Genomic DNA, 19,334 nt, shown 5'->3' with positions numbered 1-19,334 from the left:
TTTTTCTTTTTTGTAATAAAAAATGATTAAGAAAATATATTTTTATTCAAGTTATCAATGTTACATTAATGTTTAATGTTTACATTATCAATGTAAAGAATGCGCGATCATATCGTAAGATATGTGGCGCATTGAAGTCAAACATTGATCGTATGTAGTACTATAGTAACAAGGTTATAAGGGTTTGCTCAACGTCGAATAGTTATCGATTGTAGACTACTATGACGTCATCGTGGATCACGCCACATCCCCGCCCATTGAAACTCTGTTTGTGATTGGTTCACGTGTAGGCCGGCTATCTATATCGAAAAGCATGACCATCGTAGTTTGTGAGTCAAATCCTTGAATCCTCACATGCGCATAAATTAATTTATAGTATATTATTTAATATTATTTATGTTTAATAGATTATTTATAATGATTATTATATGATGTTAACAAAAATTATGAGATTAAATGTGTAAAATTTTCAAGTATAAACTATTCGTTATATTAAAAATTGGCGGGAGATTTCAAATAAAAAATATATTCAAATAATAACAAATTTGAAAATTATATTAGAAATTAAAATAATTTTTGTTTTTATGCTTGTAGTTTGTAATGTTCTTTAAAATTATTATCTCCAAATTATTACATGGTTAAGAATTTATGCTATAATTTTTTCATTGATTCTTTCGGTTTGAGCTCGAAACTAGCAAGATGGCTGCTATTGAATCGAGCATGTATAGAGTGGTCGGTGTTCTGCGCTGGCGTTAGTACGTGTGAGAGAAGGGTATGTTCAGTTTTGCCGAAAATATGCAGTATTCGCGAAACCTCAATGTGTGTTAGGTTAAAAATTTGACATGTGCACAAAAAGAAGTGTTTTAAATATAAAAGAAATGATAATATTCGAGTATTATTCGCGCGAATATTGAGCTGTCGCTCGAATGCGCATTACGTATTACCGCCGCAAGTATAGAATCGGTTAACAGTGAATCTTGTATCAAGTTCATAGTACAAAGCACGTGGTGTTAAACCGTTTTTGATTTATCTTATCAAATAACAGTGAATTGCTGGGATAATTTTTAATTGAAAAAGGATTTAAAGAAGTTCTCTTTATAATTGATTATCTTAACAAACGTAAGAAAACAAGATAACTTAAGTGCATGCTTGAAACATAAATACTTATACTATTGAAATTTATGTAAAAAAACGATTTCGTTCTCGACGTAACATCTAAAATAGATGATCTTTCGAATAGCTGTCTTATCATTATATATCACATTTATCTTTTTCTTAAGCAATATTAAAAATAGTGCAAATAACATTTTATTATTCACAAAATAAGGGCCAAAGTTCAAAGATCTTCAAAAAAATTATAACTCACATATATATATATATATATATATATAAAACTTCTCATGTAAATCACGATTCGAATTCAGTTCTTCGTTGATCACGAAGTACATCACATCGTAGATCAGTTATCTCTTGTGTCCTTTCCTCGTCTCTCTTTTTTACATATACACATTTATGTACGTGTGTATCTACAGATATTACTTATACATGTATATACACCTACACCATTCTCGACCCTTGGATCGCGTATAGTGATAATTTCCTCTTTTGATCGCGGTGGGAAAACAGACTGTTAGTCGACAGGAATCGTCGAACTCGTTGAGAAGTCACGAGGTTGAAAAGTTAAGATATCGTGATAGTATATAAAGAAGGTAAGCAATGAATTAAATTTTAATAATTAATTTTTTTCTTAAATAATATTTTAATTCGAGTTTGAAAATAATATAAATGTTTAAAATCCATATGTTATGATTTTGTGTTTGATACACTAACTTTATGTTAAAAATTGTTTTTCCATCTACTTATATAATGACCTATAAAGCAATTATAAAAATATATATATATATATATATATATATATATATATATTTTATATATATTTTATATATATATTGACAATATACAATCAATTCACAATTTTTAGTGATGAAAAATGACTTTGGATTATTTGTAATTCAAACTTCTTGAATAGTATCGCAGTAAATAGAAATTCAATATTAGATCTAATTAAAATTAAATTAATAACATTCTTCTTCATTTATCCTAAAGTGCGAATATTATCATAGTTATAGCATTCCACAAACAAGTCATCGATCTTTCTGTTAAGTATTAAATTCATGGTCAAATTGTATGCGGTTACCAGTCATGTATTATCGATAAATGAATGGATTATTATATAAGTAATTTCATGTGCGTACATGCTTGAATTATTTTAAAAAATTTTAAATAAATATATCTTATTTATATTCAGTTAATATCTATCGTGCAATTTGTATTAATTATGATTAATTGTAAGAGTAAAAAAATAAAATTTTTAAATCTTTATATAACCTTACGTATATTAGTATTTTTATTTTATATAAAAACATTAATTTAACTTTTTTATAATTTAGTTAAATGATAATTATCATTCAAACGGTAATTTTATTTTTTAATTACTTTATCGATAACATATTTTTTATTTTAAACATAATTACTATTCTACTTTTCTACTTTTTATATGAGAAAAGTAACTATCGCGATCTTCACACCACACATCTGGCATCCAATATCACCTGATACTCGTTGTACTTCAGGACAATAGTGTAATGCAACACATCGTTAGTAATATATAGACAAAAATAAGTACTGCAATATGGTTTACATCCATATTGACTGATTCAACAAATTAGAAATAAAATGATAGTATTATTGTTAAAATATTTTAACAATAAAAATCATTTACTTAGAATGGAAGTTTAATAATATATATTTATTAGGAAAAACCATTATTAAAAAAATTATTATAAATTATTATAATAATAATCGAATAAAATTTTATTCTAATCATGATTAAATTTTCTAATAATTTAATTTTTAAATTTTCATTTTTTTTTCTTTGAAATTATATTTAAGAATTTTAGTAAAAAAAATCGTTTATTAATTAATTATGTAATTATAAATAATTAATAATATAATTATAATAATTTTTATATTAAATGTTATAATTATTAATATATCATATTAATTTTACATATGTTATTTAATTTCTTGATATTTCGATTTTTTTTCAATTAATAGTACTTGAAGTCTTCTTTTTATTATAATTCACTCAAAAAATTATATTTTTTCAATTAAAAAAATAGTACTTACTTAAAGTCGTCTTTTTCACCGTATAATTTATTCAAAAAATTTTTTCAATTAAAAATATCATATATTTTTATCATATTCATCTAATATAATTAAAATTTTCTTATTAAATAACTAATTATTTATCATAAAATATTAAAAATATTAATAATCTAATTTGTATTATTTATTACATAATGGTAAAATATCTAAAATCCATTATGTATTAATTATTTGTATTTGGTTATTGTCGTAGTAATAACATTATCTTTGCGTATAAGATAGATAACATTTTTACAACTTGTAATTATACTTATCAATCATTCTCGTTGATTATTTTATGGTGGTCAATACACAATACATTTAGAAACATAACTATATTTATGATCTCGAAAGCGATCAATCAATGTTTAAATATCGTTTCAATATGATTTAATATTTTCAGTAGTAAACCATAGTAAACATAACACATGATCTGTAGCGCATATAATGTAAATGTATATTCCATATTCACCTTGGTATAACTTAAGCGTAACACGAGTTATAGCAGGGAGCAACGTTCAATGTCGTAAAACTTATTATCTTGGGGTTTGCAGAATGGTTCATGCACTTTGCAGACTGGTTCATATGTTTCAACATTTTTTTACATGCATCCTACTTTTGCAATGAATTTGATTCTCAAAGATTAATTGAATAATTGCTAGGTATATTTTTATTGATAATTATATATTAGGCAAATTTTTCATATAACCTTAATTTATAATTTTTATAATGATAGATTGTTAGTTGATGATAAATTATCTTTATCAAATTAGATAATTATCTTTTTAATTTTGTCTTTTTTATTGATTAATTATATTAATTTAATTATATTAATTATTTTTGTTAGTTAATTACTTTTTGTTATAGTAAATATGAGGAATATTATTATGAATAATATTCAATATTCATTCATGAATAAAATTTCATTTCTTAAAAATATTGATTTATCATGCAAATATTCCTATTTATTTAATTGATATATTTTTCTTTCTATAGAATTGAATTTAGATGTATATATTGAGTTGAACCAATTTTGATAACTCTTTTTATTTGGTAAATTTGATTGTATATTTTTGAAATGTTTTATTATTTTAAAGACAAGTTTGTATTATAAATGTATTATAAATTATTTAGTAATTAAAAAAATAAATAATATATTAATTATTTTGTTTTGTCTTAATATTCAATGAACATAGATATATTTAATTTTTTTTTTTAGATATTGTTAAAATCATGAATAATAATAAAAAGATAATATCGTAGAAATAAGAAATAAGAAAATAATTTTTATTTCCGGCATAAAATGAAGTACAAAAAAAACGCATACACGTCATTAATATAAATAAAAATGATAAATTATTAAAAATATGTTTTCAATAGTTTTTGAAAGCTGGTTTTGATTATATTTCATATTTTTTGTTAACGTTATAAACTTGAAAGAAAATAATTTTTATGAAGAAAATTTATATTACTAACTAAAATTAAAACTATAACTAAAATTTATATTATAAATTTATGTTAAATTTATATATTTGTTTATTTATTTTTGCGTTACAGAAAATAAAATAAAAAAAATGAATAATTTTTAGTTATGATAATATAATGTATAATAATTATATTATAATGATTATGATTTAATTTTTCTATCTTTATCTTTCTTGTTTTTAAAAAATTTTGTTTTATTTTTATTATTAATTTAAACATTAAAATAAAGAATTAAATTGATAAATTTTCTAATTAATTTATTCAATATATTCAATATTTATTCATTTATTCATTAATTATTTTCGATGATTAACATTCATTTATTTATAAATTCGGGAACGTGTACTTAATCTTTAGTAATCTGATTATTAATGATATCAAATTGTTTTAAATTGTAAGTGATTTTGATTACTAATTTGTTAATTATTTAATTGTTAATATAAATTAAAATTAAAAAAAAATATATTAAACTAAAATTTATTTGCATTTAATGAATAACATATAATTAATATTTTAAAAATTTATTTTTTTTTCAGCAAATTTAAATTACTCACGAAAATTCATAAATTTATATAAAAAATTTTTATTTATATAACAATTTTTTCTTATTATATTATCGCAAACTAATAAATTGTATATAATATTGGAACATTTTCTATATATAGTCTGCAACTACTATTCTTTTTCGTTTTTTTCCATCTCTTATCACATAATCAAACTTCAAATTATCTTTAGTATTATCGTTTAGGAAACGAATTATAATTATAATTATAATTATAATTATAGTTAGAATTAGAATATATAGAATTATAATTACATATTCAACACTCTAATGATCTAAGCGATAGCCTTGATATAAACAGCTCCTGTCAATATATGAGTGAAATAAAGAAATGAGATATGCAATCATAATAGCATTTAGAAAAAAAAAAATTATATTAATTTCCATATCATTATACGCCATTGTATTTTAATAGTTTTATTCGTTTTTCTTTTTATTCTAATATATAATGAGGGAATTGAAATATCCTTTTTTAATAATTTAAATTCAAATTAGAAATGAATTAAATTTCCACATTCTATATATATTATTTTTTGATCATTTTGTTTTTCTTATATTCTTGCACCCCCCCCTCCGACACATATATATATCAATCAATAATATACAATTAATTAATTAATTTATCGACTCATTTTTTCTGAAATTATCTTTTTTATTTCGATTTTAATCAGAATTCAATTTTCAATTATTATCAGTAATATAATATCATTTCATAAATACGATGATTAAGGTAATTTTTCGAGATATTTTACGATAATATGTTCAAATCATCGAAACGAGAAGTTGTTAAAATCATCATCAATCATTGTTCAATCATCATTTCCTGTTTCGTTAATTCTCATGGTATTCGATAGAAATCCATTTCTTGCTCGTTTACATAATTTGACCTAATATCAGAGGATGCTAGCCATTAGTGCTTCGACGATCCAGCAGATTTGTGGCTCGTAAGCGACCAAGGGACACATGAACGCTTTCCAGACAGGAAGCTAACCAATAGGAACGTTCCAATTTGTATGCACACGTGCACGATTCGTGATCATTATGTTTTATCTTTCGCAAATTTTTAGAAAATAAATATAGAAGATAAATATTTACTGTTTAAACACCTAGATATGTGTTTATTTTTCACATGAAACAGTTTTATATAATATTATAATTGAATTATTGATTATTAATTTTTTAATGATCTTAATTCTTTAATTAGTTAAGCAATAAAATTAATTTTTAAAAATAATATTAGTAATAAAAATTTATTAATATTATATTACTAATATTAATAAATAGTAATATTAGTAATAAAAATACAGAGATATTTATAGAGAATTTAAAATTATTCAAATTAATCTTCGGATTTTAAAAAGATTTAAAAATAAATTTAAAATTTACATTATGATTTATTTAGCATTTAAAATGTCATTTAGTATACATTTTTAGTTCTATTTTTATTTTAAAAATAAATATTTTATTACGTTTCTAATAATTTTTATTTCTAAGCTTGAAATAAAGAAGTTTGTCAGAGAGGAAATTGCAGTATTGAAATTTATGCGAATTTTGAAATCATCATGCATGTAATTTTATGCGAATTTTGAAATAATCATGTATATTTTTATTTTAATTTTTATTACAATCAAATTCCTAGATGTAATTAATTATTTCATTGAAAAATTTTCAAAATGAGATACGATTTCTAAAAAATAATTAATTGAAAATTTATATCTATATTATTTGAATATATATATTGAATATATATTATATATTATTATATAATTAATAATTTATTATTATATTATTATATTATATAATTATTATATGATTAATAATTTTTAATAATTTTCATATTATATTTAAATTTAGATTATGTTTATTATTTAATATGAAAATTTTTTTATTAAATAATTTATTGTAGAATGAAATAATTATATATACATACATATATATATAGAAATCGAGTTTTCCTAATAATATAAAATTTTCCATAAAATATACAATATTTTATAAGTAATAGACAATCTAATATCAAATACTTTTATGACTAATTGTGTATGTTGCTGATTCCAGTTTTTGTTAAGATTATATATTTTAGCCAATGATTCCAATACTAAATTGATCTATTAATTTTCTTTCAAAGTTATTTTAAAACTAGTTTTGTATAATTTATTTTTTGAAATCATTTTATTTCTGTATAATATTATATAACATATTAACATGAAATAATTTTTTATTTTTAATGTTTCTGAATATATAATTTTTTTCAAGAAAAATGATTAAAATACATGTATATAACATTGTATTTGTATATGTATATATATATATATATATATATATATGTATATATATATATATATATATTAAAGAAAATAGATAATTATAATTATAATCATACATCATAGATCATAGATCATAGTTCATAGTTCATAGTTCATATTCCATTAAAAAAATATTTAAGATATTTTGTTACGTAAATTTATTTATATTCATAGTAGATGAATATTTTTTTAAAATAATTTTATAATAAATATAATAAAATATATATTTTAATATATGCGAATAAATTTTTATAGTATATAATGATAAGAAAAATAATGAAAAATTAATACCTAAGGAATTTATTGAATGTTACAAAATTTTGGAAAATCTCATTATTAAAGAAATTGAATATTTAATGACACTGTGATATTGTTCAAGGTCGGTTGTGAGTTGCTTAAGCACGCATGTATATATGATATATATAGACGATAGTGACAGTGTATATATAGCATGGTAGCTTGATCGCTCAGTAACCCTGTTGTCTATTTTCAAAGACAGAGTTTCGCAGTATCAGGGTTTTTTTTAATTTATTTGCCATTTGTTTCTTAATATGAATATTATTTTAATTATATCAGTACAATCTATATATTTGTTATATGTTCAACAAATACATTACAAAACTTTACTTACAAATTCAAATATGCAAAATAATGAGAAAATCTTATTCAAATATGAAAAAATTTACATATAAAGTTATTCTAACTTTGTTATTCTAACTTTTATAAAAAATAAAAATAGATATAAAAATATATGATAGTATTAAGATGATTGACAATATTGATAATTCAAATATAAATTTATTCCACTTTTATACAATTTTATACAATTTTATATAAAAATCTTATTTGTTATAAAAATGTACTTAGTAAATTATTTCTTGCGAGAAAAAATACTATATTTAAATATGGGTTAAAATAATATTTTCTGTAGATAATTCTTTTAATTTTTTCTGTAGATATTTTCTTTTAGATAAATTAGATTAAATTAAAATATTATTTAAATTTTATATAATTTTATGAGCATATTAGCCATGCAATAAATTTTTATCATTATTACATATTAAAAATTTTTTTTTGACATATAAATAAGTTTTTTTGAAGAACTTTCTATTTATTTTATAATTGTAAAGACAAGTATATTCATAATTATATAATTGTAGACTTCTAATAGCATTGAATTTTTTTATTTAATTTTTGTTGTCTTTTATTTATTTATTTATTTTATATTATGAATATATTCTCTCTCTCTCTCTCTCTCTCTCTCTCTCTGTTCTTCTATCTATCTATTTATCTACCTATTTTTGTCTCAATATTTAAAATATTAAGTAAAAATTGATCAAATAAGTCATCAACTTAAATAGGACATACATATATGTATACATATATGTTGCTTATATCAGAAATAATCTAATATTGGTGTTCACGTCGAGAACGATTTCAATATCGTCGAATATAAAGGACGGAAAGTCGTAACTATTTTACGATATGTATCATTAATCACATCGATTGCTAATAATTTTTCTTACAGTGTTATTAATCCACATCATATCGACTTCTATTAAAATACTGGAGGTACAGTATCTTGGGAATAAAGGTGACCTGATAACGATTCATCATGATCGTGGACGACAAATCGTGAGTCGTAGTAGCTAGATGAAAAGAAAAAAAAATCATTAACTTTTTTCTATGCTTTTCTTTGCTATGAATATCTTTCACTAAGCTTGTACATTTGTGCTTGTAGATTTATAATTTATTTATTTTTTATATATAAAAATCTTTCGCTCTTTCATCAATATTATATATATATATAAATTATATATATATTTTATTACAAACTAAGACTATAAATAAAATTATAATACATGTAAATTAAGACAAGATTTTTAGTATGAATACACATATGTATATATTGTTTATATTTGATTATAATCAAATATTATTTGCTTATTATATTTATTAGTATTTATATTTTATAATTTTTAAATAAATGAATATATTTGCATATAATATAAATATATTTGTTAACGCATAAATTTAAAAATCATTTTTCAAAATCAATTTAAAAGTCATTGAGTTAAAAGTCAAGAAATAAAAATATTTTTAGTATATGTAAATTTCTTATAAAAATGTAAATTAAGATATTGAATTTTATAATATTGTATGATGCAAAATGCATCTTGACGCATTATTTTCTTCAATGATAAATTCAAAATCCGTTTAAGAATAGCAAATTTTTGTATTATAATGTTAATGAATTAGCATAGTTTTTAAAATTATATAACATTTTATTACATGTATTTATTCAAATGTAAATAGATTAAAATTTGCATTGCAAAATGTATTAAAGATTAAATTTTCTTTAAATGATTTTTATAAATTGAATTAAGTACTATGATATCTTTAAATTAAATGAAATATTTTAATACAATACTAATAAATAATCTTGATTTTTCTATGTTGACATTTATAAATTTTAAATTAATTTAAAATTAATTTAAAATATTCAGATTTTTAGTATATTAATTTATGATATGTTAAATTTTAATGTTAATTTTAATTATTCAATTTATCCGAAACAAAAAAATAATCAATAGTATAAATATATACAATATTAAAATATTTAATGCCTGATTTTAAATTTAAAAAATTAAAAAAATTAAATTACTTAATTTAATTTAATTTAATAAATTACTTAATTTACTTAATTTAAAAATAATTTCAAAATATCTATATATTCGAACATGTATCAATCATATTATTCATTTTTTCTTATTATTAGTATTATTAATATTAGTATAATTATTTTCTGATCTGACATTTCAAAACAATAAAATTTTATCTTATTTTATTATGAAATTGATGTATTTAAAAAAAGATAAAGAATTATATATTCTAACAATTAATTGCCAATAAATTATCCGCGTAATTTATTTTTGATAACCGTTTTGTTGTATTATACGAACTGTGATTGTACATATTTCATGCTTTCAATAATTTTTATAACTGAGTAAAGTTACAGAGAAAATGCTTGGAATTTCAGATAACGAAAAGATCATGTGCATGGTACAGTAGCCACATCTGACATAACGCCGTTCAAAGTCCTCGGAAATATCTGAATCACATACACTTGTCGCTAGTTATGCTATACTTTCAATTGTATTTGTTCCGTATGTTGGTATGTTACGTACTATATAGGGTGTCGCGTGGCGCCATTCTATTATTTCGAGTCGGTAAAGTCATTATGAACCACAATTTGACTTTACAAACTTTAATTTTTTTGCGGTATTATTATTTGAATGTGCGTTTTATTACAATTGTAAATTATAATGTTTATAAATATTTTATTTTCTTTTTTAAATAAACAATATAATTTTTTTACTTTATTAAATTGATATATTGTTTTGTATTATTTATTTATTATAATAATAGCATTTCATATATGTTCACAAAGAATTTAATATCTATAGTGAATTATTTAAACGGGATAAACGATTCTTTATGTATAATGAAACGTATGGATATAATCGTGAGATAGCATGATATAAAAATGATAAGAATGTGAAATGTGATATCATATATATGTGATTTAATATTGTTAGAATATTTCATTTTCTTAATACATGAAAGTTATATAAAAGTTATAATACGATTAAATTCATAAAAATATTTATAAATATATATAAGCCATTAAATTAAAAAAATGCTATGTTCGAATGTGTAGATATTCAGATGTTTTTAATTTGGTTTCATTTAAATTTAATTCAATTTTCTTTATTATTTATATGAAATAAAATCAAATAAGAAATTATGAATTATTCTATTATAAGATTTAATTATAATAGATATAGATATCTACATTATATCATATATTTAATAAATTTTATATATTTTACATTGTTGTATTGAGACTACATTTGTCTAAATTTTTTGAAATAAATCAAAAGTATAATGCTATTTTTAATGAAGAAATATAGAATTTTTGTGAATGCCAGCACTCGTGTAATAAGTATTTCTAATGTATTTATTTATAATTAATTTTTGCATTATGATAGTAGCAATTTTATCTTTAATCTCTTTCAATTTTTGTAAAGTGACTGGTAATAGTTGTAAGAATTATTAGAATATTTCGAAAATTTAACAATTATTTTTATTAGAAGAAATTTCTGTCCCTTTTTTATATAACGCATTATGGAATGAAGAATGGAAGAGAGGATAAAAGATCCTTAAAAACTGCTTAATTGTTTATGCCGAATTTTTTAAATTTAGATTATAAAACAAATATCAGAGGATAAATAAATTATACTATTCTAAATCATACGCGATTTAATCAACAAATACATTCTCTTCCGTGATCATTGATTACAGATCTGAGCGCCAGCGTAAAAGATGAATTTTTATCCTGCGGATATCATGCGCCGCAGCATTATTTAATTTATATTTATTATTATAGGAATCTGTAATTTTCATAGAATCAAATAAATTCTATAAAGATTAAAACAATTTGTTCAATAATTATTATATAATAATGTAAATAATTTTTTATTTTTTACTGTTTCTACTTCTATTTGTTCATTCGATTAGCTTTTATTGTTCATTCAATTTCCGAGAATAAATCGATATCGTTTCGCACAATCAAATTTAATTGCTATGAAATCACATAATCGTGAGATATGCACTATTTTTGCATGATATCTCCGTTCTTACTTACAAGGTCAATTTAAAGGGTGAGCTTGATAAAGAAAAATAAACTAACAACTTTATGCATCGTGTGATTATTATTGAAGTCAAATAAGGATGGCGATATCGATAGATCTCATTAATTTGAGAAGGAATATTAGGAATAAAATATTGTTTACTGCACCGACGGTCGGTGTAAATAATCCTCAATTGATAGAGCAGGATATTCATTATGTAATTAAATAGAAGGTTAATTATGTTGAATGGAAAAGATTATCAAAAAATATGATAAAATTTATTTTTGCATTATTTTTTTTCTTATGAAATTTATATTTACAACTTTATCAATTGAAGGTTAAGTAGTTTATCGTAATATACTATATTAATAATGTTTAATCTTATGCTTATCTCAAACTAATTTTTATAATTTTTTTTCTTTCCTATTTTTTTTCTTTTATCTTTCTTTAATGTTTTAAAAATATTGCATTTAGATAAGTTGAATCTTAATGCATGAATATGAGTTTATTATGTATTTTTGCTTCATCATGGAATTGATTTAGACGTATATTTTCTTTTTATAACATATTTTATAAAATTTTAAAATTATTAAAAATTTTATTTTGCTCGTATTATCTTTTTTTAAATATTAAAATAGAATAGTAAATATTAATGTGTTTTATTTTAAAAAATTTATTAGAAATACGATTTTTTAATTATATATATATATATATATTTATCGAATATAAAATAGTAAAATATTAAATAATTATAATAAAATTATTTTTTAATAATAATGTATAATAATTCTGATATTAACAAACAATGAATATGAATTTTATATTTTAATGATGCTAATGATTTTGTTTTACGATATATATAATGTATATTAATATTTAACAATTGAATTTTATTTCACAATTTTTTAAATATTAATTTTCAAAAATATATTTATATGAAATTATCTGAATTTTCAAATTTTGATATATACGTAAAAAATTAAAATACGTAAAAATCGTATTGTTAGCATTAACTAAAATACTTATTAACATATATTCTCTAAATCATATTATTTTATAAATCACAGTATCATAAAATTATTATTAGCATTTATCTACATCCTATATAGCAAAAAAAACAAGCTTATCCAGTTTAAGCTTTCAAAATTTATAGAATAAAATTCTTTTATCTTCAGTTGCAAATAATGATGAAATCTGTTCTTTTAGAAATTTTGCTTATATTCAATCAGCAAAAAGTTTTTAAAAATATAAAAGATAAAATTTTTCAAATTTTGTTCTTAGTGAAATGGAAAGCTTCTGGATTATCAGCGCGATCAACGCGCTCAAGGCGCTTTCCTATGTGTACGACCTGTTAACGTTTCCAATGTACCTCATACTCCAGCGACCATGGAAAAGGAGAAAGGCTTCCCGAAGGATTAAAGCTCGACCTATTGCGAAAGATGATAAGAGTATTACTTATAGGAGTGTTGATGAACCACAAGAAGTACACATCATGCTTGAACGAGAAAATATTGATACACTTGATAAAATAATGCTTTGGATTACTAAAGAGCATAAAGGAAAAAAATGTGTTGGTACAAGACAGATACTTGCTGAAGAGGACGAGATTCAACCTAATGGCAGAATATTTAAAAAGGTATGATAAGAAACAATTATATTCTTTCTTAGAATGCAATATGATTTGATTAAAGACAAGAATTGCATTACAGATATATTTATTTTCGGAAAGGTTATTTTCTTTGAGACTTAAAGAAATTAGAAAGATGTGTTTTTTAAAATATTTTTCATGTACTCGTGTAAAATGGATACACACAATGATACTCGTTGCGAATTTAAATATGGATGGGGTTTTATATATGTATGGATTATATATATATGTGGGATTTTATATATGTATCAGATACTCTATTTTTTGGAGTTTCTTTGAAGTTTTATTCAATGTTTCATGAAAATAACGATAAATACCAGAAAAACTAAATAAAACATAATAATTTAATTTTAATGGTACATGACTTTATATTAGTGTTATAAGTTAAAATTATTAATAATATTATTTGCTAAAATTATAATATTAAATATTCTTTCCTTAATCAAATTCGTATCATATTTTTAAACTTTCTAATTTATCATTTATAATTTAATTTAATAATAAATTGATTAAATTATTTTATAGTATAAAATGGGAGAATATAAATGGAAAACTTATTTGGAAGTTGAAATGCTTATGACAGCCTTTGGTCGAGGTTTAAAAGAATATGGTCTTACGTCGTCTAGGAATATCGTCATCTTTGCCGAGACTAGAGAAGAATGGATGATTGCAGCTTATGGTTGCTTCAAGCAGAATTTGGTTGTAGTAACTTTATACGCGACTCTAGGTGAAGAGGCTATTGCTCACGGAATTAATGAAACGGAAGTCGATATTGTAATAACCAGTCATGACTTGTTGCCGAAGTTTAAATCGCTCCTTAAAATATTACCTAAAGTTAAAACGATTGTTTACATGGAAGATCAACTAAAACCTACTGATACAAAGGGTTATAAGGTATATTAATATAGATATTAATAAAAAATATAAAATAATTTATAAAAATAATATAAAAACATTATTGAATACTTAATTATAAAAAAATTATAAAAATTTTTATTATTATTTATACTTTTCTTATACATTTTAGGATGGTGTTAAGCTTATACCATTCTCTGATGTGATAAAAAAGGGTAACATTTCCACTGCACCATTGTTATCACCACAAAGCGACGATACTGCAATTATTATGTATACATCTGGATCAACCGGAATACCAAAAGGTGTACTTCTATCACATAAAAACGTGATTTCTGTAATGAAAACGTTTTGTGATATCGTCGAAATTAAACCAGACGATGTATTTCTTGCATTTTTACCTTTGGCTCATGTTTTCGAACTTCTTGCTGAGAGTGTATGCTTATTATCTGGAGTTCCTATCGGCTATAGTTCGCCTCTTACTATGATCGATTCAAGTAGCAAAATTCAAAAAGGATCCAAAGGAGATGCATCGGTTCTTCGCCCAACTTGTGTAACTTCTGTACCTGTAAGTTTTGAAAATTAAATTATATTATAATAATAAATAAATTGTAACAATTTTATTTTTATTTTACAGCTTATTCTGGATCGTATTTCCAAAGGTATTAATGAAAAAGTAATGAAATCGGGATTTCTAAGTCGAGCAATTTTCAAATTTGCCTACAACTACAAATTGAAATGGTATAAACGTGGTTATGACACTCCTTTTTTGGATAAATATGTCTTTGGAGCTGCAAGACAAGTTCTTGGTGGAAGGGTTCGGCTTATTCTTTGTGGTGGTGCTCCTTTGACTCCAGATACTCAGACTCAAATTAAAATTTGTCTTTGTGTTACTTTGACTCAAGGATATGGCCTTACTGAAAGTACTTCTTGTGCTACAGTTATGGATAGTATGTTATTTCTATTTTATTTTTTATTAAATAATTTTTTATTTTTATAAAAAGTTTTTTTTAAATAATTTTTACTTTTAATTTATAGAAGATGATGCAAGTATCGGAAGAGTAGGAGGACCAACTACAATTTGTGATATTCGTTTAGTAAATTGGGAGGATGCTGGTTATAGAGTTACAGATGTTCCATATCCTAGAGGAGAAATTGTAATTGGGGGTGAAAATATTTCAGCTGGTTACTATAAATTAATGGATAAAACAAAAGAAGACTTTTTTCACGAAGATGGGAAACGATGGTTCAGAACTGGCGACATTGGAGAAATTCATGAAGATGGTTGTATAAAAATTATAGGTATATTTTAATTTTAATGTTATATTCATTTAAAAAAAAAATTTGTTCAATATATTTTTATCAATTTTAATTATTTTTATAGATCGAAAAAAAGATTTGGTTAAACTACAATTTGGTGAATATGTTTCTTTGGGCAAAATCGAAGCAGAATTAAAAACATGTCCTATTGTAGAAAATATTTGTGTTTATGGAGACTCATATAAAACTTTCACAGTAGCGCTAATAGTGCCCAATGGATTTTATCTAGAACAAATTGCTAGGAATTTAGGAATTACTGGAAAAAATTTTGAGGAACTTTGCAATGATCCACAAATTGAAAAAGCAGTGTTACAGGAATTGATTGAACAAGCTAAAAAATGTAAGTATTTAAAACAAAATTTTGTAAAATTAATTAATTTTTAAAATATTTTAATAAATTTTAAACAATTTTTATTTTTGATTCAGGTAAGCTCCAGAGATACGAAATACCAGCTGCTATAAAACTCTGTTCAGAACAATGGTCACCTGATATGGGATTAGTAACCGCTGCATTTAAGCTTAAAAGAAAAGCAGTCCAAGAGCGTTATCAACACGAAATTAACAGAATGTATGCCTCGTGATAAAAAGAGATATAAAATGTGTAAAGAAAAAAAATAGGTGAAGTGATGTCGAGCTTTTCGATTTAGAAAAACTTCGATAACTTTCGCATGAATTTTGCGGAACGTGATCGAATATTAATTAAAAACTTACTTCAGATTTGGAATCGTGTATTTTCTCTGTTCTATTTATCGAAAAAGATATCGATTTCTAAAGATCTACTTATATCGTTAAACGTATATAAAAAATTAATCTATAAGGAATTTTTTCTGAAAATATTTTATTAGTCAGTTTAATTTTTCGTTTCAAATAAGAAATGATTTTGATCTTCAGCAATGTCAGTATATAAAGTATGTCTTGTAACATAATTGTCGTGTACGTAATGCAAGATATGAATGATAACAAACAAATAATGGAAAAAATCGAAACTTTTTTTTTTAGTTTCATTTTAATAATATGCTCATTCCTTGTAACATTTGACAAATTTTGTGAGAATCAATTGTTAGATAGTAGGCATATTAATTTTATAAATTTATAACTCGTACAGTGTACTTATCTCGAGTATTACTTGAAATCGAGTTTAAATTATTATTGAAGTTTAAATTATCAAGTTAATATTATAAAATTATAACATTAATGGTTGCTTTGTTTTACATATTAAGGTATATATGTGTACATATAGAAAAATCAAGTAACGAATCGTCCGCTTTTACTTATTCTTAATACTAAAAAGCGAGACATTTTAGATTTACTTGAGTATTCTTATATAAATTGAACTTCTATTTAGTTAGAACGTTCTTCGTCCAATAATTGTACAATATTTGTCAATAATGTTCTTATCTACTGTTTTAAATTATTATTGCGTCAAAAAATTTTTTTCCATCAGGATACTACACGTGTGCATGTGCCGATGTGTATATGTGTATCCATTGTTGTGTGTTTGTATGCATACATGAATGAGAAAATTATTGTATGTGAGCTTATAAAAAAAAAAAAAAGAAAAAAAAAAAAAGAAAAAAAACAAGGTATTTACAAAGAGGGAAATTGTTCTAGTTTTTTGTAGTCTTCCCATTTGCTATGAAAAGTCATTTCTTTGATATTTTTTTGATATTTTAACTATAATGATTGGATCCATTATTCAAACATTCAATTCCAAGTCATGTTTGCACGAATTCCATTTGCGACTTAAATTAGTTGTCTTCCTATAACATTAAATATTGCATATGGAATTCATTTGCAATATAACAAATTTAATAAATTATCTTTAATAATTGATTTTTATTGAATATAATTGATATACATATATCTCAACAACTGAATAAATTATTTTGTTTAATATAAATTTTTTTTTAACTTTTCTGTTTTATATAAATTCGCTTTTTTCATTAAGTTTATAAAAACATATTGATTAAGGATTTTATATTATAAAATATTGATTATACATTTTAATATATATATTGATATCTAATGCGCAAGTAAATACATAATTTAATATTTTTCAATTTTTGGGCTTGTTAAAATCGCGATTGTATAAAAAGTGAAAAAAAAATTGATAACTTAAAAAGCGTGATATATTAATTATCTCATTCTCCTTTTCCAGTCACATTAAAAGTTCCTGTATTATAATTAAAATATGCGTTATGAATTATTGTAAGTCCCATATTGATTTATAAATTATTAAGAACTGTATAATATTAGATAGAAAATTAATAATTGTCGTTTGAATATAATCATATCATCAATATTTATTATTATGATTATCATTATTAATTATAATTAATAATTGAAATTATAGAATGCAAAAATAAATGTATAGATCTATAGTATATTTAATAATATTATTGTGATTTTTTTTTCTAATTTGCGATCAATCATATTTGCGAGCGATATGATTATATATGGTTATATATTTCACAATCTTCATTTTTTGTATTTCATAGCATTGACAATAATCCAACCTCGTACAAATGATGAAGAAATAAAAATTATGACAATTTTCACTCTTTGTATATTGTTTTATTTAAATTTATTAATTTTATTATTATTTTTTCTTATTTTTTTTATTTGATATTGTATAAGAATATTTATAATATTCAATATGCAATTTATAAAAGGATTAATCTTAGCAAATTATATAATTACATTCATATTAAAAAATTGTAATTATTTCTTCTATTTTAATCACAAAATTAATAAAGTCAATAAATTTTTTTCATCAATAAGTCAAAAAAATAATTTTTTTATAAATATTCTCATGGATTATATATATATACATATAAAGTTAGAAAACTTTAATTAGAAAATTAATTTATACATATATACATACAATTATAACATTAATTAATGTATATATATATATATATATAATATATAAATATGACACATGCAAAAATAAAAATATATAAATTGTATATATACTTACAAAAAAAAAATATAAAAATGGGATCAAATAGATTCTATAAAAATTTTTAATCACCACAAAAAAGTCAAATATGAAGATATTCTTATTTGTAAAAATTTTGCAGAGTATAAATATAAACGAAGAAAATAAATATTTGAAGCAGGATAAGAATTGATTCCTAAGTCATTTTTTAAATATTAAAACCGTGGTCAAAAACGTTTCTTTAAAATTAGAATAAAAAATAAGAATTGAAGATCAGTACCATCTGGTGAGTAATTTTAGAAAGAAAGTTTAAATT

At 21.9% G+C, this 19,334-nt stretch overlaps 1 protein-coding gene across 5 annotated transcripts; it reads left to right on the top strand.

Annotated features, from left to right (window-relative positions):
* Window positions 1-633: 633 nt before the first annotated feature.
* On the top strand, window positions 634-17,671 carry LOC107992566 (fatty acid CoA ligase Acsl3). 5 transcript variants are annotated; one of them, XM_062079204.1, is made up of 10 exons: window positions 728-1,119; window positions 1,533-1,709; window positions 9,089-9,195; window positions 13,536-13,890; window positions 14,428-14,796; window positions 14,930-15,325; window positions 15,395-15,707; window positions 15,796-16,059; window positions 16,142-16,417; window positions 16,504-17,671. In XM_062079204.1, exons 3-10 carry the CDS (start codon window positions 9,176-9,178, stop codon window positions 16,656-16,658), a joined length of 2,148 nt encoding a protein of 715 aa, XP_061935188.1. In that variant the 5' UTR covers window positions 728-1,119; window positions 1,533-1,709; window positions 9,089-9,175; the 3' UTR covers window positions 16,659-17,671. The 5 variants fall into 5 exon arrangements, with proteins under 5 accessions (XP_016904009.1, XP_016904024.1, XP_061935188.1 ...); XM_017048520.3 differs by lacking the exon at window positions 1,533-1,709 and having other exon boundaries at window positions 634-772; XM_062079203.1 differs by lacking the exon at window positions 728-1,119 and having other exon boundaries at window positions 1,417-1,709.
* The last annotated feature ends 1,663 nt before the right edge of the window (window positions 17,672-19,334 follow it).

This window comes from Apis cerana, linkage group LG9, assembly GCF_029169275.1.
Source record: "Apis cerana isolate GH-2021 linkage group LG9, AcerK_1.0, whole genome shotgun sequence".
Classification (NCBI taxonomy): Eukaryota; Metazoa; Arthropoda; class Insecta; order Hymenoptera; family Apidae; genus Apis; species Apis cerana.
The sequence above is the reverse complement of the archived record's forward strand: the minus strand, read 5'-3'. Positions and strand labels throughout refer to the sequence as shown.

What these genes read in the sequence shown, in the direction of transcription:
- LOC107992566 (XM_017048520.3), top strand. Translation starts at nt 9,176, where the DNA reads ATGATCGTGGACGACAAATC. An exon ending in TTGTGCTACAGTTATGGATA is followed by an intron (nt 15,708 to 15,795) that starts GTATGTTATTTC and finishes TTTAATTTATAG; the next exon opens with AAGATGATGCAAGTATCGGA. An exon ending in TGGTTGTATAAAAATTATAG is followed by an intron (nt 16,060 to 16,141) that starts GTATATTTTAAT and finishes TTATTTTTATAG; the next exon opens with ATCGAAAAAAAGATTTGGTT.